Genomic DNA, 25,791 nt, shown 5'->3' with positions numbered 1-25,791 from the left:
TCTGAACTTTGCTTTTTCCACTTAATAATATAGCTTGGAGAGCTTTACATGTCATTACACAGAAAGAGATTTCATTCTTCTCTTAAAGGTGCAAAGTTTTCCATTGTATATATGGATCATGGTATATTTAACCACTCCTTTGAGTCTTCTATGAGTTTTTATTACACTTAAAAACAATATTACAATAAGGGGAGACAACTTCAGTTCTTTATGATATGTATTTAATGTTTGAAAATTTTATTTTATTTTTTTGCTGCACTGTAGGGCATGTGGGATCTTAGTTCCCTGACCAGGGATTGAACCTGTGCCCCCTGCATTGGAAGTGCAGAGTCTTAACCACTGGATTGCCAAGGAAGTCCCTAAAATTTTTTTTTTATACATTTAAAAATTTTAAATATATTTTCATTATACATATTTAATCATTTAAAATTATGGCGAAGATATCATTGTTGTTGTTGTTTAGTCGCTAAGTTGTGTCTAACTCTTTTGCGACCCTCTGGACTGTAGCCTGCCTAGCTCTGTCCGTGGGATTTCCCAGGCAAGAATACTGGAGTGGGTTGCCATTTCCTTCTCCAGGGGATCTTCCCGACCCAGGGATCGAACCCATGTCTCCTGCACTGGCAGGCAGAGTCCTTACCACTGAGCCACTGGGGAAGCCCCATGGATATCACACTCATGATAAAATACTTGAGGTTGGCATCATGGGCAAGTTTTCTTTTCTTTTTTTGTTTTTTTAAATATTTTTTCATTTATTTGGCTGCACCAGCTCTTAGTTGCAGCATGTGGGATCTAGTTCCCTGACCAGGGATCGAACCTGGGCCCCCTGCATTGGGAGCTCAGAATCTTAACCACTGGGCCAGCAGGGAAGTCCCTTTGGGCAAGTTTTCTTTCCCAACTGTCTGCACTTTGAATGTGTTGATGAATCTTTTTTGCAATGTTTTTGAAAGTAGGAAGATGGCTCAATAAAAACTGTTCTTTTTTAGAAAAAACTCAAATAAGAAAACTCAAAGAATGAAAATTATATTTCTTTCAGCTTGGTGAACTGTTGAAAGATTGGCGACGTCTTAATGTTGCTATAACCAGAGCCAAACATAAGCTGATTCTCCTGGGATGTGTGCCCTCACTAAGCCGTTATCCTCCTTTGGGGAAGCTACTTAATCATCTAAACTCAGAAAAATTAATATCCTTTTTGTTTTGTATATGGTCACGTTTGATTGTGCTATGTGAGTACTTTATATATTTGTATCAGTTAAAACTCAGTGTCTTGTGTTTTCCATGGGCATATTTCAAAAGAGCTGATTCCACAAAGGAAAGAGGAAACAATTCACAGTAATTTTAAGCAAAAAATGAAATAATGAAGGTGATGGAGAAGAGTAGTTTGTGAAATCAGAAAGGGGAAACAAAGGGACTTGATTTCTCGCCTCAGAAACAGGGTGCATGTTGCCTAGAACACATCTAGGAAAACTGGTATCTCTTCAGGTTCCTCTCACCTCGATAACCTTAAAAAAATATGCATCTAGGACAAAGTATTATATTTAAAAATGGAGATTATTTCTTATCATGTCGTAGATAATTTTAAAAATAGATCATCTCTAAAAAATTATATGAAGGTCTCACACTAAGACAGGTAAATCATATTGCTTAAGTACATTATTATCCATAGAATGTCATAAAAATACAAGTTTTCTAGTAGCCTTGTTAAAACAGAATTAGAGAATGTTAAATAATAATGTCATGTGTTTTTATGTAATTCCACATTGTGTTAAATATATCTTTCTTAATTTATTTTATATCATTGATCTTCCATCAGGAGAACATGAAAGCCTTTGTCATCTATTAGGTGATTTTCAAAGAAAATAAAGCACTGTTTTCCTTGCTTTTTTCATACCATGATGATCTCCTCTAACTACTGCCTATTATTTATAATTTGGACATGCTATAAAATCAGTGACTGGTTACACTGTGATGATAACTTTTATCCCAAGGGTAAGAAATGATGTAAATATATATACTCATTCAGAGTTCGAGTTTTTGGTTTTATTTATTTTTTTGGTATAACCTTGTTAAACATAACCATACAACATTTAGCATAGGATTTATTTTTTCAGTACAGGTGTACCCAAAACTAAATAGTCTAAATTTATAGACATTATAAATGTGTCTCTGTAAGACATAGAGTTTGATACATTTCCACCAGCTTTTAGAGATAGATTAACTTTTTAATCTGAAGTTTAAACTTTTAAGTTTAAATTTTCAAGATTAATTTGATCTTGTAGATTTTTATCTTGTTTTGTTTATTTGAAAGACTAGGTAAGAAAAGGGATTTGTTTTTGTCATTTAAGCACAATCTTGTGATAATGAAAAGTATGATTCTCTTCTGTATTTTGAGATCCCTGATCCAAAGGCCATTTTGCTGTTTTTTTCCTGACTTTTGCTTTCTGGTTATCAGAGATGTTTTAAAAAACTTTATACTTAAAGTGTTTTAAATTATTACTTATAAATTTATTATTTCCAATTAATTTCCCTTACTCTCCTAGTTAGTTCCCCTTCCTCTCCCACTTTTTATTTTCAGTTTTTAGTGTTTTAGAGTAGATTTTGATATTTAAGAAAATAATTATTATCATTCTTTTGGGAAAAAATTTTGCTGAATTGATGACAAATAAAAAAGATGTATCCCTATTTTCACCTATTCATGTTCATATGTCCCTTTCTTTTGGGGCATTAGTCAATTTTCCTTTTTTGTATGAAGATGTTTTATAAAACAATTATCTCAAGGTGCTTGTTTACTTATGTGATGACCAATTTTAACATTAGTATATCCAGCTTTGGGGGAGGGTCTCTCATTTCTCTCAGTTTTCTTTTTTTTTTTTTAAATGAAAAGTACATTAAAAATTGTTGCCTCTACCCTACATGTTTTTTTAAAAAATTATAACTTGATGTTTTTATTAAATAAATTTTTTTTTTTACTATAAGATCTCACTGTGTCAATGATTAATACTAAATAATAATTAAGTCCAGGGTTGTCCATCATTTTTTCCAGTACTGAGAAGTGAAATATTGGCAATGTTCTAAAGCTGAAACCAAGGAGTTCTGATATGTATAGGATGGAGCTGATCATGGACAGACTATGGATTCGACAGGAAAAACAAGGAAGTTGCAGAGATAAGGCTTAAATATTGGTTGGTTCTCATTAATTTATATCACAGGAAGGAATCTAAGATAATCTTAGTTCCCGGATTAAGGAAATTCTTTGGCTTCATTAATGGTTGCTTTACAGATTTGTATGGCCTGCACAGTAAAGCCCAGTGGAACAAGAACCTAGGGAGGAGTTCCATGTTTCTTGTCATTTGGGAATCTGTATTGATTACAAGAGTCTAGGCACTTATTTCAAAGAAACAGACTCATCTTTTATACATAAGATGCTGTGAGTTGGAGGCATTGAGTGAGCTGGACGGTAAACCCAGACTGGGCCCTCAAATTGTTGATAATGCAGTTTATGACATCCATGCCAAGGACTAAGACAGCGATGGCTACCAGTCACTAATATTAGTTACTGGACACTCACTTCGTGCAGGTCCAGATCGAGAGCACCATTAGCCTAGACAAGGTCTTCCTTATGGTGGAAAGCCAGCTTGTGAGGAAAGGGTGGCCATTCCAGTGTCCCCATTCCTCAGCTCAGAGCTCCTGTCTCCTGAGTTCTCTTGCTGCCGCCTCTGGTTCTTTTGTTCCTCATCTCACTTTCTAAAGACTGGTCTTTCCCAGAGCTCTGTGTTTGTCTGGTCCTGTGCTCCCTCACCTTTGTGGCTGTTGACCAAATCTGTATACTCAGAACAGACTAATATTCTAGTTTAAAATTGTTCAGTGAGCTTTTTGCCAGCGGCTCTCAGGAGCCCATCATGGCGCCGCCCCCTAAACGGCGGGCGGTGGACGCAACCGCGGAGAAAGTGCTGCGCTTTCATCTCTGATGTGCTGCAGCGGGACTTGCAAAAGGTCCTGGACCATCGCGACAAGGTATATGAGCAGCTGGCCAAATACCTTCAACTGGGAAATGTCATTGGGCAACTCCAGGAAGCTAATCACTCGGAGTTACACATGCAGGTGGATTATGGGCTGTAACTTCTTCGTTGACAGTGGTCCCAAACACTTCATGAATCTGTGTGGCCCTCGGATACGGTTTTTTCCTGGAGTTGACACTGGCAGGAGCTCTCAAGTTCATTGATTGTAAGAGCAGTCTCACAGGGCTCAGCGACAACCTCACAAAGGACTCCGTGAATATCAAGGCCCATGTCCACATGTTGCTAGAGGGGCTTCGAGAGCTACAAGGTCTGCAGAATTTCCCAGAGACTCGGCACTGACTTCCTCCAACCTCCCCTGACATTAAAGAGCCTGAATGTCAAAAAAATAAATAAATAAAATTGTTCAGTGTAATATGGTTTAAACATACACCCTAATTCCAAATTCTGTTCAATACGAGGTGACTATTGAGTATCTGGCAAATGTGTATTTTGGAGCTTAACATCTCCCTCGAAGAAACATTTCTTAGCTTTAAATAAAGTGAGTCTTACTGAACAAGATTTGTTTACTACTTCTTACACTGGGGGGGGAAGCAATCTAGGAAATAAAACTTTTCCTTTGTTCTCATGGTTTTATAAAATAAATATGTAATCTTAATTTTACTTGCTTTTCTAAATGCACTTAGAATACAAATCCCTCCTTTTCTACTCATCATTTGGAGAGGAGAAAAATGAACAATTCAGTCATTTCAGTGTTTAACAGCAAGATAATGGAAGGGGTTAGACTTGTGAGTTTTAGACTCCTTGAAACACTGTAAAAACGGCAGACAGGGACTTCTTTGGTCCAGCGGTTAAGACTGTACTTCCAATGCAGGGTGGGAGGGTTAAATCCCTGGTTGGGGCACTAAGATCCCACATGCCTTGGGATATGGCCAGAAAGTTAAAAAACAAAAAAAATACCCACAGATGTATTTTGAGATTATAAAAATAGAGGCTACTTTTGTATTAGTTCAGCTTCTGGTTGTGTCAATAGTACTGTGACTTTGGGCAAGTTATTAATCTTTCTGAGGTTAGTTTTATCTGTAAAACAGAAGTAATTCCTTTCTCATGGGGTGGTTCTGAAAATCAAATGAGGCTTTGGCCTAGGAACTGACAGCCAAAGAAATGAAACTTGACATTATCTCTAATCACTAAAATTCTGGGTGCAAAACAGGCCTAAATATGAAAGGCAAAACTATAATTCTTTTTTAAAATATTTATTTGGTTGCACAGGTTCTTAGTGGCAGCACCCTGGGATCTTTAGTAGTGGCATGCAGGATCTAGTTCTGTGATCAGGTATTGAACCCAGACCCTCTGCATTTGGGAGACTGGAGTCTTAGTTGCTGGCCCACCAGGGAAGTTATTGTAATTCTTAAAAAATCTTCATAACTTTGGAATAAGGAAGGCTCCTTAAGATACTATGGCATAAACTATAAATTCACTACAGGAAAATTAAGAATTTATATTTAGTCAAAGGTTGCCATAAGGAGAGAAAAATTCGCCCAAAGATATTGGCAACACACAACTGACATCAAATTAGTATGCATAACATTAAGTAACTTGCACAAGTCAATACAAAGGTAAGTCAATAGTAAAACAGGCACCATTTCTTTGTAAAAATGAAATTCCAAATAGTAAACGTAGGTAGAGTTCTCAATGTCATCAGTAATGAGAGAAGTAAAAAATAAACCTGTCATGCAATCTACCCACAAGACTGGCAAAAAAATGAAATCCTTACAATTCTAGGCATTACAATGGACACAGCAATAGAAAAACAACACTGCTGATAGCCGTGTAAATTATGGGAAGTTTGGAAAACACTTTGGCATGAGCTGGTAAATTTAAAGAAAGGCATACTTGATTTTCAGTCAATCTGTTCTTTTCACATGGCCAAGAGACTCCCGCATGTGGGAAGCAGGATGTACGGAGAAACTGGAAACACCCCAACCTGGAAACTCCTCGTGGACATGGATGATTTTGAATACCAGAAACAAGTAATGTTCGTAATGTTATTCCACTTGTGAAAAGTTTGTAAACAGGAGAAATAAACTACATTGATTAGGGGCACATACTTATGTGGCAGTAACATGCAGAAAAGTTAAGAAAACGACTCTCAGAATTCAGCATCACATTTACTTGTAGGGACATTGTGGCTAAAGGCGTCCCCGTACCCTCAAGATGACTCCTATCCTATGTTTGCTTGATCTGGTGCTTTTTATCCATCTGTTTATGATTCTTTAAACGTAGATGTATGCTTTATACATTTTTATCTATGTAGGATTGTTTCACAATAAAAAATTAAAAACCAAAAGAAGTCAAGAAGCATGAGAATTGTACGCTGGCCAAAGTGACGATGAGATAAACATCTCTCCATTTCCACAAAACACCCGTCTATTTCTAACTCGGCCACCATTTTAACAATTGCTGATCTAACTAGGTAACAGCTTACTTTCCACAAATTGATATAACTTAAAACCTAGTATCTGTCCATGAGGGATTTTTCCTCTCCGAAATGAGAAAACGCAGGTTTTATCTCTGCACCTCTTTCCTTTGATTACTGAGACTGTTCGTCCTTGCTTTTTATAAACCACTGGACTTACTGGTTAAAATCTGGGCTAAATAGTTTTAGTAGATTTCTGTCTAGTGTTAATTACTTCAGATTTTCTAAATTCTTTTGGTCCCCTACGAGTTACTGAAGCAGGGACGCGGTCAGGTGTGTTAGATTAAACCTAGCTGGACCTTGCAGATGAATACGTTTGCACGTGGCTCGCTCGCCTCCCCTTGGAAATGGAATCCTAGTGCTCCGGCGAGGCCCCCAGATGAGAGCTCAGAGTCAGCCTTCGGTCTCCACAACCCGAGGTCTCCCTCACGCTCCTTCTCCTTCCGGTCCGGCTGGATGCGGAGAGTCTTAGCAAGGGCGGATTTCTCCGCGGCGGGCTGCAGGCTCTAGAGTCCCCCGCCCGACGCGGGCGCCGCAGGACCGCCCGGGCGTCCTCCCGCCGCCGGGAGCGCTGTGGGCCGTAGCGGGCCTGGTCGCAGACGCCGTGGCGGCCGCCGCGCGCCTGAAGGGAGCTGCTGGCGGGGCCCAGGGAGTCCCCGCCCGAGACTGTATTGCCACCGCCGCCATGGGTAAGGGGAGCGGGCCGCGAGCGGACGCCCGGCCCTCCGTGCTGGGCTGAGGCCGCGGCCAGGGCAGGCGGACTGGCGGTGTGGGCATCGAGGCCTGCGAGTCGAGACGGGTCCGACCCGGGCTTGGGGCTGGGCGGGGGCAGCCGGGGACGCAGGGGCGCCCGGGGTCGCCATGGCAACGCGCGGCCGCCCCTCGTTCCCTCCCACCTCCGCCCCCGTTCGGGGGCCTAATGGCCAAGGTTTCGCGGTCCGACAGCTTACAGGGAGCCAGCACAGGGTCGGCCGGGGTGCCGCTCCAGGGTTGGGGGAACAGTCGGGGACGGGCGATGACTTTTCAGGTTTGGGGGTGGCGGAAGGAAGCGTCTCAGGTTTTGGCCTGGGTCGCGGACGCCGAGGGCGGGAGAGGGACAGCGATGCGGCGCAGGACCCCGGGTGAGCCCTCTGTGAGGGTGCTGGAGGTGTCCGGAGCCCTTGGGCAGTCTTGCTGTCTGGGAGGAAGGGAGGAAGGGAGGCAGGGAAGGGGTTCTAGGCCCAAGCAAGATGCTGGAACCCGCCATTGACCGAGCGTGCGGGCAGCAACGCGGTCAGACGCATCCGCGAGCCCGGGTGGGGCGCGGCCCGGGTGTAAACGCTCCTGTTTTAGGAAGCTGCTGGCGACCACCAGGACCCAACTCCGAGCATTTAGTTATAAAGGCGCCCTTTGTCTTGATTGTCTCACGTACATTACATATTGTGATGGGCACTTAAAAAAATGAGAATTGCTGCAGACTATGAAATATCGAATGGTTTCGTCTCCGAAAAAAGAGGGAGTCATGCCACGATGCAGATTGTAACAAATGATGTCTTGTGGGGAGAGTCTCCAAAAACTAGCTTGGCCATAGTATTTGTGACTGTTAGCATTTTTAAGTTGCTTAGGAGTCAGTGTCAGGCTTCACGCCTAGCTGTCTGTGATCAGAACTAGGATACTAGATCGTTACGAACCCTGGACTTTTTATCCAGTGAAGGAAAAACTGATATTTGGTTTACTTGCACTAGTAAATTTGTCAAGAGACTATGAGACAGTATACGAAAGTGCTTTATTTATTTTTTGCACGTCATTTTGTCATCTGTGTTTGCTGAAAATATTTCTGCCAGCACAACAGTAATGAGAGTATGGGGAGCATCTGAATTTATAAGAAAACCGAGGATAAAATTCGTGCGAAAGAAAATCTTTTGTGAATTGAAAATATCAGTTAAAATGAATTTAAAAATGGATCCATTAACTTGGTGTTTAACTGCATCAGCTGTGTGGAAGGTCAGGGAACTTTCACGTGAAACTGGACCCTGCTTTTATTTCCTGGGGAAAAATAAAGGAGTCCCGGAATACAAAACTACAATTGCAATGAAAACAGCAAGATAGAACGACGGTTAAAATGAGTGAGAGTTGAATGGCTTCTCTTGTGTGCCCTTGTTTTATTATTTACCTGTCATGTTTGTTGTGGGTGAAACTGGAATCTTCGAATTTTGACTACTTTTTATTTTATTGCCAGTTTATTCTGAGTACTTTTTTGCCTTTGAATTCATGCTTTATGAACAGCTCCTGCTGTCTGCCTTTGTACCAGACCCTTAAACATTACTCCACACTTAAACTCCACAGAAAGATTGTAAAATGAATACCTGAGAATAGCCAATTAGCAGGATTTTGAGAATAATTCATAAACTTTAACTGGAGTGAGTATTGTCCTATGGTATGCATGAGAGACACAGAAAGAAGTTAACTAGGGGTGTAGGTTAGTTAGTTAGGAAGACTTGTCCACCAAGGAAAAGCAAACCACTGTTGGTTTTATAGGGGAAGGAAACGGTTTGGATTTTTTTTTGATACCAGGTCTTGCAAGTGATGTTGGACTCCTTTCTTGTGCTTTCAGCTACAAAAGACCCGACAGCTGTAGAGAGAGCAAACTTGTTAAACATGGCTAAACTCAGTATCAAAGGACTCATTGAATCTGCTCTAAGCTTTGGCCGCACTTTGGATTCCGATTATCCCCCCTTGCAGCAGTTCTTCGTTGTTATGGAACATTGTCTGAAACATGGTCTTAAAGGTACTGGAAAATTTTTTAAAAATCAACTTTGGAGCATCCCCCCTTCCATCTTAAACATCCTTGAAAATGTAATTTTTTTTTTTTTTTTTGAGGCCATAATTACTGTTACTTTAAAAATATTGGGTGGGTTGGTTCTTGGAGAAAATACCCTATTGCTTTATGTTTTCTCATGGGTGGTCTTCAGAAAATCCTTAGTATTTTGTAAAGAGTGTATTTGATTTAAATTTTTTTCTTGGCATGCTCTGAACTTTTTTCCATTTTAGACTATAGAGTTATTTAGAAAAATTTAAGCTTGATGATTCTGGTATGAACTGTTATTACTAGTTTGAGCTCTCTTCAACAAATACATTAAAATACTTGATTGTTGAAATATAAACTGCCTTAGTGTGTGAAAAACATATCTAGAAAAATTGTCCTCTTGATTGGGTTATTGTAGAAATGTGAGTACTCCCTGAAAATGATGAGAATACTGAATAATATTTCAGAGTATATATATAATATTTCAGAGTATATGCATAATATACATAATATATAATAATATTTTATTATATATGCATACCATGACTTATTTAACTACTGTCCTCTTCATGTACACTTAGGTTTTTTCCAGTTTTTTATCATTCAAATTGTGCCCTAAGGACATTTTTGGATATCTGCATTTGTACACGTGTACAAATGCTATGGTTTCGTTAGGACTCCTTGGAGTAGAATTATTGGGTCAAAGGATAGAGGCAACTTATGTCTATGAAGACTTCACTGATCAAACAACAGTGAATATGTTTCTCTCCCCACATTTTTGCCAACTCTTCATATTCCCACTCTGAATACTTCTTTTAAAACATCAGGAAGTCGACGGTCTTATCTTAGGCCTTGAGTTTTAATTTGTGCTTTGAAAAACTTCCTTTTTATTAAAAAAACAGTGACGTAGATCTTTATTTTCTCCAACTTGCTAAAATGGAATTTGCCAAATGATGGCCAAAGTAGTTACATTTTAAACTCTTTTCTGAATTTATTTTCCTTTATTTCACAAAATATCATGAGACATATTCTAACAGTCAAATGTGTATTTTTATGAATCATTATAAATCTACTTTGTGCTGATTTATTTTTCTTCCCCAAAGAAAAATTGCCTATCTTGTTGGGTGGTGCATATCATAGGAGTACTGAATTTACAGGAGATTTTGTCAGTATTAAGAAAGAAACAAAAAAAAAAAAGAAAGAAACATAGTGATTTCATGGTTTTATATTACCCAAATCTTGGAAACAAATAAAAGCAAAAGTAAAGTTGCAATTTTTTGTGTTTACAAGTAAAATAACTATTTGTCCTTGGTTTATTTAATTGGTAAAGATCAACCTACTAGGGCCACCAGTCTTACTTTGGTACTGGTAAAGAATGAGCCTAGTTGTTTTTTACTTTATTTGCCTACTTGCATAGTTCTGATGTGGAAGAATGGCCAAGATGCATATTTCTGATAAGGAAAATACCAGAATCCTGAGCAACAGGCTTCTGTTCAGTAGGGCTATGTAGTGACAAGAGAGAAAAGGCTCTCTGAAAAACTGTATGTTAGGTTAGAAATGTTGAAACTAAATATTTAACAAGAAGTTACTACAGTTTTGCATGTTTAAGTTGTATGCATTTATTATATTTTCTTTTTAAAGTGAGAAAATCATTTCTGAGTTATAACAAAACTATCTGGGGCCCTTTGGAACTGGTGGAGAAGCTGTACCCAGAAGCAGAGGAAATAGGAGCTAGTGTCCGGGATTTACCTGGTCTTAAGTAAGTAGTCCCATATCTTGTTCATCCCTAACCATAGACCTGTATTTACTGCTCCTTAAAAGTTAACTCACACTCTAGTTTATTATATTCTGTCTGCCTTATGTAGCCTTCTTGCATTCTCTAATAAAATTCTGTTTATTATTAATCAGTTCAAATTTTATTTCCTTTACGAAATTTTTCTTAGCTCCTTCCATAAGAATTATGTGTTCTTTCTTTTATACTCTTATCACTATTCACTCCTGTATTATACCACTTACTTAATTTTTGCATTGCATTGCGGGAAATAGGGAAATTCTTTTAAGATAGGGTGTATCAATTATCAATTATGCACTTCTTGTTTCCTGAGTATAGAGCTAGTTAGCAGTAATAGGCCATCAGTACTATTTAGGTTAAATCCAGGACAGAGGCTCAGAAGTTTTGAATTCGCCAATAAGTCATATTACCATATTACCAATATACCATAGGACTTGTGCAATTACTTCTGTTGTTCTGAAAATTGGGACCTATAATGTCACCTGCCTGATTGACTAGATGAAGGTAGAGTTGGCCCTTAATATCTGTAGGTTCTGCATCTGTGGATTTGACCCAACTTTGGATCAAAAATGTTTGAAAAAGAGATTTTCTGGAAAGTTCCAAAAAGCAAATCTTGAATATGTCACATGCAGGCAATTCTTTACATAATATTTACATTGTATTAAGTATTATCAGTAATCTGGAGATGATTTAAAATGTCTGGGAGAATGTGCATAGGTAATACACAAATACTGTGCTATTTTATAAGAGGGACTTGAATATCCATGGATTTTGGTATCTGAGGGGGTCCTGGAATCCATCCTCCCAATACTGAGGAGAAACTGTATATGAAATGTCCTAAAAGCTGAATGTTCTAGCTAGTAAATCGTGATTGTTGAAAAGTTTTTACATGTTTTTTGTTGTTAAGCCTGGGTTCTTATGTTCTTCAGGGTCTGATTAAGATATAAGAGCTTCCTTTAATTTATCTTAATTCTTGTGAAAGAGATAACTTTTTTTAAAAAAATGCTTTTCATTTTTTGTCAGATTATTAGTTTGCTTTCTCTTCAGTTCAGTTCAGTTGCTCAGTTGTGTCTGACTCTTTGCAACCCCATGGACTGCAGCACGCCAGGCCTCCCTGTCCGTCACCAACTCCCGGAGCTTACTCAAACTCATGTCCATTGAGTTGGTGATGCCATCCAACCATCTCATCCTCTGTCATCCCCTTCTCCTCCCACCTTCAGTTTTTCCCATCATCTGGGTCTTTTCTTTGAGTCAGTTTTTTGCGTCAGGTGGCCAAAGTATTGGAATTTCAGCTTCAGCATCATTCCTTCCAATGAATATTCAAGACTGATTTCCTTTAGGATGGACTGGTTGCATCTCCTTGCAGTCCAAGGGACTCTCAAGAGTCTTCTCCAACACCACAGCTCAAAAGCATCAATTCTTTGGTGCTCAGCTTTCTTATAGTCCTCCTGTCACATCCATACATGACTACTGGAAAAACCATAGCTTTGACTAGACCCTTTCTTGCCAAAGTATTGTCTCTGCTTTTTAATATGCTGTCTAGGTTGGTCATAACTTTCCTTCCAAGGAGTAAGCATCTTTTAATTTCATAGCTGCAGTCACCATCTGCAGTGATTTTGGAGCCCCCCCAAAATAAAGTCTGTCACTGTTTCCACTGTTTCCCCATCTATTTGCCATGAAGTGATGGGACCAGATGCCATGATCTTAGTTTCCTGAATGTTGAGCTTTAAGCCAACTTTTTCACTCTTCTTTTTCACTTTCATTAAGAGGCTCTTTTAGTTCTTCTTCACTTTCTGCCATAATGGTAGTGTCATCTGCATATCTCAGGTTATTGATATTTCTCCCAGCAATCTTGATTCCAGCTTGTGCTTCATCCAGCCCAGCGTTTCTCATGCGGTACTCTGCCTATAAGTTAAATAAGCAGGGTGACAATATACAGCCTTGATGTACTCCTTTTACTATTGGGAACCTGCATACAGATTTCTCGAAAGGCAGGTCAGGTGGTCTGCTATTCTCATCTCTTTCAGAATTTTCCTACAGTTTATTGTGATCCACACAGTCAAAGGCTTTGGCATAGTCAATAAAGCAGAAATAGATGTTTTTCTGGAACTCTCTTGCTTTTTTGATGATCCAGCAGATGTTGGCAATTTGATCTCTGGTTCCTCTGCCTTTTCTAAATACAGCTTGAACATCTGGAAGTTCACGGTTCACATACTGTTGAAGCCTGGCTTGGAGAATTTTAAGCATTACTTTGCTAGCATGTGAGATGAGTGCAATTGTGCAGTAGTTTGAGCATTCTTTGGGATTGCCTTTCTTAGGGATTGGAATGAAAGCTGACCTTTTCCAGTCCTGTGGCCACTGCTGAGTTTTCCAAATTTGCTGGCATATTGAGTGCAGCACTTTCACTGCGTCATCTTTTAGGATTTGAAATAGCTCAACTGTAATTCTATCACCTGTACTAGCTTTGTTCATAGTGATGCTTCCCAAAGCCCACTTGACTTCTCATTCCAGGATGTCTGGTTCTAGGTGAGTGATCACACCATCATGGTTATCTGGGTCATAAGATCTTTTTTGTATAGTTCTGTGTATTCTTGCCACCTCTTCTTAATATCTTCTGCTCTTTGAATTTTGAAATGGTTGGGTCCATACCATTTCTGTCCTTTATGGTGCCCATCTTTGCCCTTGGTATCTCTAATTTTCTTGAAGAGATCTCTAGTCTTTCCCGTTCTATGTGTTTCTCTTATTTCTTGCACTGATCACTGAGGAAGGCTTTCTTATCTCTGCTTGCTATTCTTTGGAACTCTGCATTCAAATGGGTGTATCTTTCCTTTTCTCCTTTGCTTTTTGCTTCTCTTCTTTTCACAGGTATTTGTAAGGCCCCCTCAGAGAGCCATTTTGTTTTTTTGCATTTATTTTTCTTGGGGATGGTCTTGATCCCTGTCTCCTATACAGTGTCACCAACCTCTGTCCATATTCTTCAGGCACTGTCTATCAGATCTAATCCCTTGAATCTGTCACTTCCACTGTATAATCATAAGGGATTTGATTTAGGTCATACCTGAATGGTCTAGTGGTTTTCCCTACTTTCTTTGATTTAAGTCTGCTTTCTCTTAGCTTTACGATTTAGGGTTTGGGGAATATGGTAATGTTTTCTGTTGTTACATCATCTAAATGTTTGCAAGCTATACTTGAGTGCTCAAAGTAAATGGCTTCTATTTATTGAGCAATGTATCAGGGTAATAAGATGACATGAATTATCTTCTTTAGTGCTTAAATCATCCTTAGAGTAGAGTTTATTAATAATTACATAGATGTGAAAAGTAAAGATCAAAGAAATTATAAGTGGCAGAGCCACAGACTTCCCTGTGGTGCAGTGGATAAGAATCCAGCTGCCAATGCAGGGGACTCGGGTTCTTTCCCTAGTCTGGGACGATTCCACGTGCCGCAGAGCAACTAAGCCTGAGTGCCTATGCTCTAGAACCCACTTCTAGAGCCCGGGAGCTGCAGCTGCTGAAGCCGGAGTGCCTGCAGCCCGTGCTCCGCACTAAAAGAAGCCACCGCATGGAGAAGCCTGCACACCACAACCAAGAGTAGCCCCAGCTCATCAGAACGAGAGAAAACCCGCTCGAAGCAATGAAGACCCAGCACAGCCTAAATCAATCAATCAGTCGAGTTACTTTTTCTTTAAATGGCAGAGCCAGGATTTAAACCCAGGTTTTAGAATTAAATAGCAAGTGATGGTCATACTTCATATTTCTCTCAGTGGTGCATAAGGTATCACAGTTTTTAACAGGGCTTCCCAGGTGGCCCAGTGGTTAAAAAAAAAAAAAAAAAAATGCCTGCCAATGCAGGAGACGTGGGTTTGATCCCTGGTTTGGAAAGGTCTTGCTTGCACTCTAGTATTCTTGTATGGAAAATTCCATGGACAGAGGAGCCTGGTGGGTCCATGAGGTCGCAGAGTCTGACACCCCTGAGCGATTGAGCAAAGGCACAATTTTTAAAGAGGAAAAAGGGAATTTAAACTCAAGCAATGTAAGAATTGCTTTTTATTTTAATATGAAAATACATGTTCATGCTGTTTTTAAAAAGCCAAACTCTACAAAAGTAAAAAATATTTTCTGAAGAATAGTGCTCATTAAAATGCTAAGCCAAAAGAAATTTGTTAGCTGTTAGAAGTGACAATTAAGTTTTTTCCCACAGTACCAGACAAAAAGTTTTCTGTATAAGAAAATATAAAAGTGTGAGTGATGTATTTCTCTTTAAAAAATCATTCATACTCTGTAAATCTTGGTTTTAATTTACTAAATGATAACCTGTATAAGAGAGATATGAGATTTAATTTTTTTTTAGCAAGAGAATACATCCACACTTTTATTTTCAATAAGCTTAAGTCCTTGAGAGGTATAACAAACACCACATGAATTTTGTCTTCAGTTGAAACCTTTTGGTGTCCTTTCACAGGCTCTGAAGAGCTCCAGTACCGTAGTCCTTCATGTCTCAGCACAGAAAAGGAATTTAAGAGGCAGAGTGATAGATAAGTGATTTATAGAGTAGGATGCTTGTGAGTCTTAAAAGTGAATGAGAAATACTGTGCCCGAGAACTTACTAGGTTACAGTTTTATAATCAAGGGAAAAGGTGGGGGGGGGTGAAGACCTTCTTTGTCTTTCTTCAGTATACATCATGCTTCCATCATCAGTTCCTCCTCCAGGTTAAGCAGGAGAGTTTTCTTATCTCTACGTGGTCAAGCTGGGTCCACTGGTTACCTTTTGTTTTTTTAATGTGTGTGTGCAGAGAGCGTGTCCTGGGGATCAGTAACATACTGGGCTCACCGGGCGGTGTGTGAGTCTCCGGCCACCGTTGTTTTATTGTTTAGGGACACGTCTCTTGTTTCTGCTGCATGGTTTTGTGGTTAAGCAAACCTGCTTTCCTGAGTAATCATTAACTTACCGTGCTCTACCGTATTTTTTTCTGTTTACAGTCCCCTAGTGTGATTAAACTGTTTCATCACCTCTTTTGTCCCTTTATTCTGTCCCTGTTACAATGACTTTAGCAGAAGGTGGCTTCAGAATTTGGCACAGGTCATGCCCCTGTTCCATGAGCATGGCTTATCTTCCCCAGATGGTTTTGTTTGGTTTGCCAGGAGGAGATACTGTGTGGTTTGTTTTTTTTTTGCCTGGCACACATCAGTACATCTCTTGCCTAGATAGAATTAATTTTCATCTTGAGCACAAACACCTTCAATTTTAAGATCTGTGTGCTCCCTCTGGTCTCAGAGACTCTGCTTATAGGGAGCAAAAATAGCCCTAGGCCACAACCTTTCAGACATATTTGTTATATTAGAAGTTTTGTTCCCAGCAGGCTTCCATATTAGAGAGGAGATTTAATGTTCTAAAGGACAACTGTGTTAAAGAAACATTTGAAAAACAATAAGCAGCCTGGTGATTCTCTCTGATTAGCCGCTAGATACCTTCTTAGCGTTGTTAATGCTTTTTAAAATTCAGATACAAGGCCAGTTATTTTTTTGAGGTGGTCATACTACCTTTACTGATGCATTTTGCATAATCATGTTTAGAGGACTAAGCCTGTTCTGACAAAATATTTCTTGTAGAAATATCCTCCCTGTTTAGAGAGTCATTTCTTTCAAGGCATGAAGTGGTACCTAGATGTCCTGTAGGTTCAGGCTTACCTTAGAGACTTAAATAGATCTTAGGGATTGGTTTGCATGATCAAAGAACTGACTTAAAGCTCTAGAAACAAAGGTAAAACCATGATTAATTGCCTTTTCTCATTATTAACATGTGTCTCAACAAAGGTAGAAGATGTAGTCTATAATCTTCGGGCCGAGACTGTTTTCTGACCATTTGTTTTTGCTTATCAGGACCCCCCTGGGTCGTGCAAGAGCATGGCTTCGATTAGCCCTCATGCAGAAAAAAATGGCTGATTACCTGCGTTGCTTAATTATTCAAAGGGATCTCTTGAGGTAATTACCATTAAATCATGTTCATTTTCATTTTTTATTTCATTTATGTCCTGTCCTCCAAAAAGGATAGAAGATGTAGTATGAAAGGCTGCATAAAACACATCGTGATGGCATAAAATAAAAGGAGGAGGAAAATGAGATAGAAAACTATGGTGGGGACATAACATAGATCAAGAACTAGGCTGAAAAATGAATACTGTAAGATTTTTATTGGCCAGTAAGGTAGAAATTTGTGTGTCATATTTTTAAATTTTTTTAAGTTACAGTTAATTCTATGAATAAAGGTTTGTATTGAAATTTGGGGCTTTAGTTCAAGAGTTTTCTTTTTAGATCTTGAAATCCAAACCACTGCTTTGGGTGTATTGTGGGTACTTTTTAAACTGCCTATTTAAATGGAGGGACAAATGTTTAAGACAGACTTTCAAAGCAAGGAGACTAATTTTCAGAAGGAGTGGGCCTACGACAGCCCCCTCCATTCAGCCTTGTTCTGTCAGAGTGCCTCTGTGATGTTCTGGAGGATCTGGTCATTTTTTATTTTACTCTTGACTCCAGTGGTACATCTTGGTTTTCCCATTTGTTAAATGAGAATAACCATACTTTAAACACCTTCAGTTTCTCAACCGGATTCTAAAGGTTATTTAAAGTGATTAAACAGTATACATGGGACAATGATAACTAGAATCCTGAGTGTTAGTTGTCAAGTCTTAGTTTTTAGACTATCCTATTTGTTTCACCAGTCTTTTGTTTGAACATTTTTTGGGGATCTAGATATCCATAAATATCTTTAATGGTTACCTATTAAGAGCACTTTTAATACATATATACCAAATGAATTAACTTGAAATGTTTCATATGTTCATTTTGCTACTTAGTCTTTATCCCAAGGGTCTTGATAAATCCTGGGATGAAAATTCAACTGTACTAAAAAAGTACTGTTATCAGATCAGCAGCCAATCACTGTGTCTTTTGCAAGTCATAAATATTCACATTTAAATCTCAAAATTTTAAGTTGCTCATGTATAGAAAGGCTAATTTTAAGATACCTAACTTAATATTGGCTCCATGCTTGTTATAAGGTATTGAGATTTTACAGGTTGGTTTTTGAAATAAATTTGTGACTTAGGATTTTTGTTATTTTAATTTTCACAGTGAATTCTATGAGTATCATGCACTAATGATGGAAGAAGAAGGTGCAGTAATTGTCGGACTGCTGGTTGGCCTGAATGTGATAGATGCTAATCTGTGTGTAAAGGGGGAGGATTTAGACTCGCAGGTAAGTGAGAAGGACTGGCGCCAAAGGCAGTGTTTGCAGCCTGTGCTCTTCCTGTCTGGTCCAGGTGTAAGCTGTGCTGCTAAACCCTAAAGAAAAGTTCAAGATGAAAGTCAGTTGTATTTTGGAGGTACTTCTAGTATTTCTACTCTCTAAATAAGAATAACTTTATTTACTTCAGGTTGGAGTGATTGATTTTTCAATGTATTTAAAGAATGAAGAAGATATTGGAAATAAAGAAAGGTATGATTTTCTTAAGTTATTTCACATACCATGTTTTAGTCTGAAGTATGACTTTTGGTCATACCGTTAGTTCAGAGACCCGTTTTATTTTTTATTTATTTGTTTTTTGGTTGTGCTTCAAGGCTTATGGGATTTTAGTTCCCCAACCAGGTACCAAACCCAGGCCCTTGGCAGTGAGAATGTAGAATCCTAACCACTGAACTGCCAGGGAATTCCCCAGAGACCCATTTTAATTGTCAACTCTTATTTCTGTGATAAAAAGAGATATAAGTTTATTATTCATAAACTTACAAATACTGGTTTATTTTAACACAGTTGTGTTTAAATTTAAAATAAACTTATTTGGTCCACTAAAGAAAAAAGATAATTATGTAATATGAGAAGTGCTAATTATTGCTACAATGGCAGTCCATCACAGTATATAAACATATTAGATTAACAGGTTGTATACTTTACACTTCATGTATCAAGTATATTTCTTAAAAAATAAATGCAAAAAATTAAAGAATATACTAATGGTATTGTTTAATATTAGCATGTAATTTATTTAACAAAGGTTAATAGTTTTTTAGTTCATAGCTTACGGCTATTTGATTATAAAGATGGTTGAATTTTATTTGAAAGACAAGACAGTGTTGGACAGGGAAGCCTGGTGTGCTGCAGTCCATGGGGTTGCAAAGAGTCGGACATGACTGAGCAGCTGAACTGAACTGAAATGTTGTTTTACCATTACGGTTTCACAACAGTTGTAGATGATTTAGACCTTTTGTGTATTTCTTGTTTGTTTGTTTTTTTTGGCCACCCAGTAGATTCCTTTCTAGTTAACTAAAATCTGCTTTTCCCTCCTCCTCTAGGAATGTTCAAATTGCTGCAATATTAGACCAGAAGAATTATGTTGAAGAATTAAATAGACAACTGAAGTAAGTATTATGGACACATAGATACTTAATATATTTTGGATATTGTCTTAAGATTTTTTTCCCCCTTTTAGGTCCTCTTAACCCTATTCTTTTTTTTATAAGCATTTGAAAAGGGGTTGAGGGGATAGAGAGTGAATGGAAATTAAGAATACAGAAAATTATTGGAAATAATTGATCTTCAGCAGAAAATGAGAGTTATATTTTTAAATAGAATATTCAGAGACATTTTAAAATAGAATTTCAGACTTATCACCCTGCCCTTGAGCAAAAAGGCCAGGTAGGGTGAAAGTTTAAGTCATTTTGGTGGTTCAAAAATTAATTTTTCCTACTTTAGAGGACTTCATGTGTAAGTATGGCAATAAAAAATTCAGAGAAGGCAGTTGGTGCATGTCAGTCAACATGATGAGTCCAGAATAACAAATTTTTTCTTGCCTTTGAGAGTATGTGTGATTCTGAATGAGTTTTTTCTTTATCAATTTCAGCAGCACAGTCAGCAGTCTCCATTCAAGAGTTGACTCATTAGAAAAGTCAAATACTAAGCTGATTGAAGAGGTATTGTCACCCAGCCATGGATAATTGTCTTTCAAGGACCTAGTATTGGCAAGCCTTTTCCATTTTAAGTATGAATGTGCTAAGCGTGTGCACATGTGTGCACACACACACAAACACATTTTCATCATTATGATGAAATACTTGTAATTGATCATCATAAGTTCTAGAGAAACCACATATTATTCTCGGGCAAGTCCTTAGGTGACTGTGAATTATTTGAGATACCCAACTTCTAGAAATGAGCCCCCAAATGCAATGCATACACACTCATCTATAAATAAACTGTGAATCTCATTTCTCGACTTGGATGACCTATATTTAGATAGTGGAATCACCTATAGTTAGAAATTCCCATTAAAATGATCTCCTGTCCCCCTTGTTCCCATATTCAGATTAATTTTCCTTACAAGCATCACTCCATGATCATGTCAATCCTTTCTATGGCCTCCCATGTGTGAAACTCATCTGATGTACTCTGGTTTTTTGCATTGTCAAAGTAGCTATTTGGTGGTCACAAATCAGAAATTTATTTCAGCTCTTTTTTGTTTTAACTTTTAAAAAAATGTTTTGGCCATGCCATACATCTTGCAGGATCTCAGTTCCCCGATCAGGGTTTGAGCCAGTGCCACGGCAGTGACAGTGCTGAATCCTAACCACTAGGCCACCAAGGAACTCCCCACATCTCTCACTTTTTTTTGTTTTTAATTAATTTATTTTTTAATTGAAGGATATTTGCTTTACAGAATTTTGTTGTTTTCTGTCAAACCTCAACATGAATCAGCCATTGGTATACATATATCCCCTCCCTTTTGAATCTCCCTCCCATCTCTCGCCCCATCCCACCTCTCTAGGTTGATACAGAGTCCCTGTTTGAGTTTCCTGAGCCACACAGCAAATTCCCGTTGGCTGTCTATTTTATGTATGGTAATGTACTATTTGTAAAGTTGCTTTGGGGCTTCCCAGATAGCTCAGTGGTAAAGAATCTGCCTGCCAGTGCAGGAGATGCAAGACAGATGTGGATTTGATCCCTGCATCAGGAAGACCCCTTGAAGAAGGAAATGGCAACCCACTTGAGTATTCTTGCCTGGGAAATCCCTTGGACAGAAGAGCCTGGCGGGCTGCAGTCCATGGGGTTGCAAAGAGTTGAGCACACACACATGCCAAGTTGCTTTTGAGATTTAAAGAAAAATAGCCTAGCCCCAGAATTACCATGGGGGCTTCCCTAGTAGCCCAGACAATAGACAATCTGCCTGCAATACGGGAGACACAGGTTTGATCCCTTGGTTGGGATTCCCCTGGAAAAGGAAATGGCTACCTACTCTTGCCTGGAAAATTCCACGGACAGAGGAGCCTGGTGGACTCTGTCCATGGGGTCACGAAGAATCGGATATGACTTGAGTGACTTTCACTTAACCATAGAATTGCTTTCCTTTTTCAGAATTACTTAGGCTCCAGGAAAAAATATGTTATTAGTACTATGAATTCTATTTTCTATGCTAATTAGAATCCACATTCTTTTAGAACTGACCCAGTTGTCCCAAACCAGGAAGCACATGATTGTATGAGTTTTCATTTTGATTGTTTAGGACCATTTGATAGTGTGATAGATTGGGACCATTGGAGAGAGCTACTCACTAGTTTGTGCCTCTTCTTGAACACAGGGGCACTGTGAAGTTCAAGTTGCATTTCTGACAGAGTGTTTAGAAATTTATTTGCAAGCCAACACTGGGGCCTGGTTTCTGCTTTCCTCTCCTAGAATCTCTTTTTTCATTTTAAGCTTCAGAGCCAAGTCACTTACTTAGTTATTCATATTTAATTTCATTCATGTTTAACTCTGATGGTGAGAGCTGTCTTATATTTGTGATGGTCACTCAGTGCGCCCAGATTTCACAAGCGTGCCCTGTTTGGTTATCATGAATGTCTGTATTGCATTTTCAATTGTAGCACAGCTTTCCTTATAGATGTTGTTGTCTTTGCACAAGTCTTTACAGTCTTATTGTTTGACATACAAACAGTTGTCTTATTGTTTAGCATATAATTCTTCATATGCTTACTCATGCACTTCGTATTCACGACACATTGTAAGTCATATAAACAATGTTTCTGCTGACATGATTTGACTAACAAAAGGAAATAGAAATACAATTTCTTTAGTTGGTATCTTGGGATAATAGCATTTTTCTTATGAAAATTTCTGTAGATGTGAGATTCATTTTACAAGTTTTAGAATTTTATCTTCTGTTATGAATAGCCATGAACATAACCTGTAAAGCAAGTATAAATAAAGATGTTTAAAATCTTTTTTTATTCCTCATTTTATTTTTAGTTAGCAATAGCAAAGAATAATATCATTAAACTCCAAGAAGAAAATCATCAATTACGAAGTGAAAATAAATTGATTTTAATGAAAACACAGCAGCACCTAGAGGTAAGTGTAGACTGATTACAGATTGACTTGCGTCAGAAATAGCCGTTTTGGGGGCTTTTGCATAGATAGACTGGGTATTTCTGTGCTGTATTAACTAATAGAAGTGATTATAGAATGGATTTATCAGATGGCACTAGTGGTAAAAAACCCGCCTGCCAGTGAAGGAGACATAAGAGACTTGGGTTCGATCCCTGGGTTGGGAAGATCCCCTGGGGAAGGCGTGGCAACACACTCCATATAGAGTAAAACATTTTCTGTTTTTGTCCTAGGTTACCAAAGTAGATGTGGAAACTGAGCTTCAAACATATAAGCATTCCAGGCAAGGGCTAGATGAAATGTATAATGAAGCCAGAAGGCAGCTTCGAGATGAATCTCAGTTAAGACAGGTAGGTTGCATTACAGTTACATTAGCAAAAATGATATTATTTTCCCCATAAGCACTGGTTAAAATCTCTATCAGACTTGCCTTCCTTGGTGTGAGATAGCAATCTCATTCCCTTAATTCCCCTTCTACCTTTTTAAACTCCCACTATATCTGTTTTATTAACAGTGTTTTTAAACAGTGTTATAGTCTGTCTGTGAAATAGTGCATTGTGACCAGCATTACAGAAAATAGAATAGAGTGATGTATTCAGATATCAAGATCCAAACAGTAAAGTCTTATTTAAAGTTAACATATTTTTTAACGTTAACTTATTTTTTAACCCTTTAAGTTATGAAATATCAGCAGAAAAATACAAGTATGTAGCTTGATGGATTATAATATAAATACCTGTGTAACCAACCCAGATCAAAAAGAGTCAAGAGACATTTGTCTTAAGATCCTCTGATATAAAATTCTTTAAGAAAAGAAATAAAACTGTTTGTGAAATGGTGTTTTTGATTTATCTCTGGTCTTATATGGACTACGTCATTTCTTTGAGGAAAATTAATACTGAGTTTATGAGGCTTAAAAGTCCATAATTCTTGAGCCAGTAGAATAGTGATAATTAATAGGATGTGTAAGATGCTTTCATTTAACAAAATGTGCCTTTGAAAATATAGAACGTTGTTATAGGGCCTAGCTGATTGCATTTAATGGGGCTTATAACTCAAAAGTAGTAGTCTGCATAGTGAATCTTGGTCTAATTAACTGTTGTGTATCTGACTTTGACATCCTGAAATAGTGTGTGAGTTGAGGCTGTTGAATTGCAGGATGTGGAGAATGAGCTGGCAGTACAAGTTAGTATGAAACATGAGATTGAACTTGCCATGAAGTTGTTGGAGAAAGATATCCATGAGAAACAAGATACTCTGATAGGCCTTCGACAACAACTGGAGGAAGTTAAAGCAATTAACATAGAAATGTATCAAAAGTTGCAGGTAAGGAATATTCTTAAAATCTTGGAATTTCTTGTTATATGATTAAGAATGAGTATTTGTATGAAGGATTTGGTTTTAAAGAGATGAATTCATTGTAATTGTGCCATTTTATTAGTAAAAATCAGTGGCTTTTTTCCTAAATGGAAGCTGAAGAACTGTAATAATGTCAAAGAACAGACAAAAATCACCTGAATTTGTTTCTTGAGGTTGACAGGATAACAGATGAAGATTAAATCTTTTGGTAAAATTTAATCAAAATATGCAACACATTTTTGTAAATTTTGCACAGTGTAGTCCTGAGAGAGATTTAATTTTTTTTTCTTTTTTTTGAGAGATTTAATTTTGATTAAAATGCTTTACTGTAATTGTTTTGAGTTTTCTGATAAAGTGATCTTGCTGTTAAGTAGACATGTTGCCAAAAGGCTTTTACAATTTAATTTGAAAAAAATAGTGTATTTTTCAAGAGTTTATTTATTCTGCCATCTTCTGAAAACATTGAAGGGTGAGGGTTTTTTTCCCCTTTATTATTATTGTATTTTTTTCTTGACTGCACTGCATGATTTATGGGATCTTAGTTCCCCAGCCAGGGACTGAACCTGTGTTCTCAGCAGTGAAAGCTCAAGAGTCTTAACCACTGGACTCCCAGGGAATTCCCCCTTTATTACATTTTAAATGAAGACTAATAATAGTATTGCTTTAGATCTAGGAGTATTTTATTTTTAATTCATTGTTTTTTAACTGAAGTGTAGTTGATTTACTATGTTATTTCTGCTGTATAGCAAAATGACTCACTTACACGTATATATACATTCTTTTTATATTCTTTTCCATTAAAATTTATCCCAGGATATTGAATATAATTCCCTGTGCCATACAGAGGACTTTGTTGTTTATCCATTCTATGTGTAATAGTTTGCATTTACTAACCCCAGACACCCAGTCCATCTCCTCCACCTACACACTTGGCAGTGAAAAATATTTCTCTATGTCTGTGAGTCTGTTTCATAGATATGTTCATTTGTGCCATATTTTATATTCTACATACAAGAGATAACATGGTATTTGTCTTTCTCTTTCTGACTTACTTCACTTACTATGATAGTCTCTAGTTGTATCCACGTTGTTGCAAATGGCATTATTTTGTTCTTTTTTTGATGGCTGAGTCATATTCCACTGTATAAATATACCCCATCTTTATCCAGTCTTTTTTTGATGGACATTTAGGTTATTTCTATGTTTTGGCTATTGTGAATAGTGCTACTGTGAACACAGGGGTGCATCTAGGAATAGTTTAATCTGTAAATAAAGGCTGGTCGTTTCAAAATAAGAATCCCATAGCAAAATGGTATACAAAGCTTATACATATTTGGGTTTAAAAAAATTCGAAGCCACTGTAGCTTTTATGTTTTTTCTAAATAGGGTTCTGAAGATGGTTTGAAAGAAAAAAATGAAATAATTGCCCGACTAGAAGAAAAAACCAGTAAAATCACTGCAGCCATGAGGCAGCTGGAACAGAGGTACAGCATTTCCAGTCTTGGCTCCTGTTTTGCTTCCTCTGTCCCCTCTTTCCTTTATTCAGCTCTGACGCCTGCCACAAAGACCGTTAGGAAAGTTTAGATTAGGACTTTTTTTTTTAAAAGCCCAGCAGAATTTTGCCTTTTTTGTTTTGATTGTTGCATGGAATCAAGTTGCTTAATATTAGCCTGATTCATTTGTCATTGCCATTTTGTAGATTTTTTAGATAGGCCTAACATTGGCAATTTTATATGGTTTAATGTATTACATAAGACAAGTACACAAACAAAACCTTGAAAAAGTGAAAAACGAACAAAATCCATGATTGAATTATCCCTGATTGATTTCCATGCATATAGATTGTCATATCCCTTGTCATTCACCATCTCTATCTGAAGTCAAGCTTTCTGAGTTGGCAGTTTAGTTGTGTTTCTTTGAGCTAGGACCCTCA

The 25,791-nt window shown here is 37.9% G+C and overlaps 2 protein-coding genes and 1 pseudogene across 10 annotated transcripts in view; all 3 read left to right on the top strand.

The window, feature by feature from the left end:
- DNA2 (DNA replication helicase/nuclease 2) overlaps window positions 1-2,021 on the top strand; it is a 38,508-nt gene extending 36,487 nt beyond the window's left edge. For 2 of the 5 annotated variants that reach the window (XM_070470736.1, XM_070470737.1), the window contains one exon: window positions 1,034-1,675. In XM_070470736.1, coding sequence (XP_070326837.1) covers window positions 1,034-1,333 — 300 coding nt within the window. In that variant the 3' untranslated portion in view covers window positions 1,334-1,675. Of the gene's footprint in view, window positions 1-1,033; window positions 1,677-1,791 lie in introns of those variants that run through there. The other 3 variants (XM_020869896.2, XM_070470735.1, XM_020869898.2) reach the window with 3 other exon arrangements.
- A 1,033-nt stretch (window positions 2,022-3,054) lies between these two features.
- On the top strand, window positions 3,055-4,572 carry LOC139036055 (protein UXT pseudogene; annotated as a pseudogene).
- A 2,430-nt stretch (window positions 4,573-7,002) lies between these two features.
- The window catches only part of RUFY2 (RUN and FYVE domain containing 2), a 42,456-nt gene continuing 23,667 nt past the window's right edge, over window positions 7,003-25,791 (top strand). For 2 of the 5 annotated variants that reach the window (XM_020869876.2, XM_020869874.2), the window contains exons 1-12: window positions 7,472-7,613; window positions 9,086-9,259; window positions 10,919-11,036; window positions 16,949-17,050; window positions 18,200-18,323; window positions 18,502-18,563; window positions 19,418-19,483; window positions 19,966-20,035; window positions 22,362-22,463; window positions 22,733-22,849; window positions 23,658-23,825; window positions 25,245-25,342. In XM_020869876.2, coding sequence (XP_020725535.2) covers window positions 7,508-7,613; window positions 9,086-9,259; window positions 10,919-11,036; window positions 16,949-17,050; window positions 18,200-18,323; window positions 18,502-18,563; window positions 19,418-19,483; window positions 19,966-20,035; window positions 22,362-22,463; window positions 22,733-22,849; window positions 23,658-23,825; window positions 25,245-25,342 — 1,307 coding nt within the window. In that variant the 5' untranslated portion in view covers window positions 7,472-7,507. The other 3 variants (XM_020869877.2, XM_020869873.2, XM_070470738.1) reach the window with 3 other exon arrangements.

The sequence above is a fragment of the Odocoileus virginianus genome, chromosome 7 (genome assembly GCF_023699985.2).
Source record: "Odocoileus virginianus isolate 20LAN1187 ecotype Illinois chromosome 7, Ovbor_1.2, whole genome shotgun sequence".
Classification (NCBI taxonomy): domain Eukaryota; kingdom Metazoa; phylum Chordata; class Mammalia; order Artiodactyla; family Cervidae; genus Odocoileus; species Odocoileus virginianus.
The sequence above is the reverse complement of the archived record's forward strand: the minus strand, read 5'-3'. Positions and strand labels throughout refer to the sequence as shown.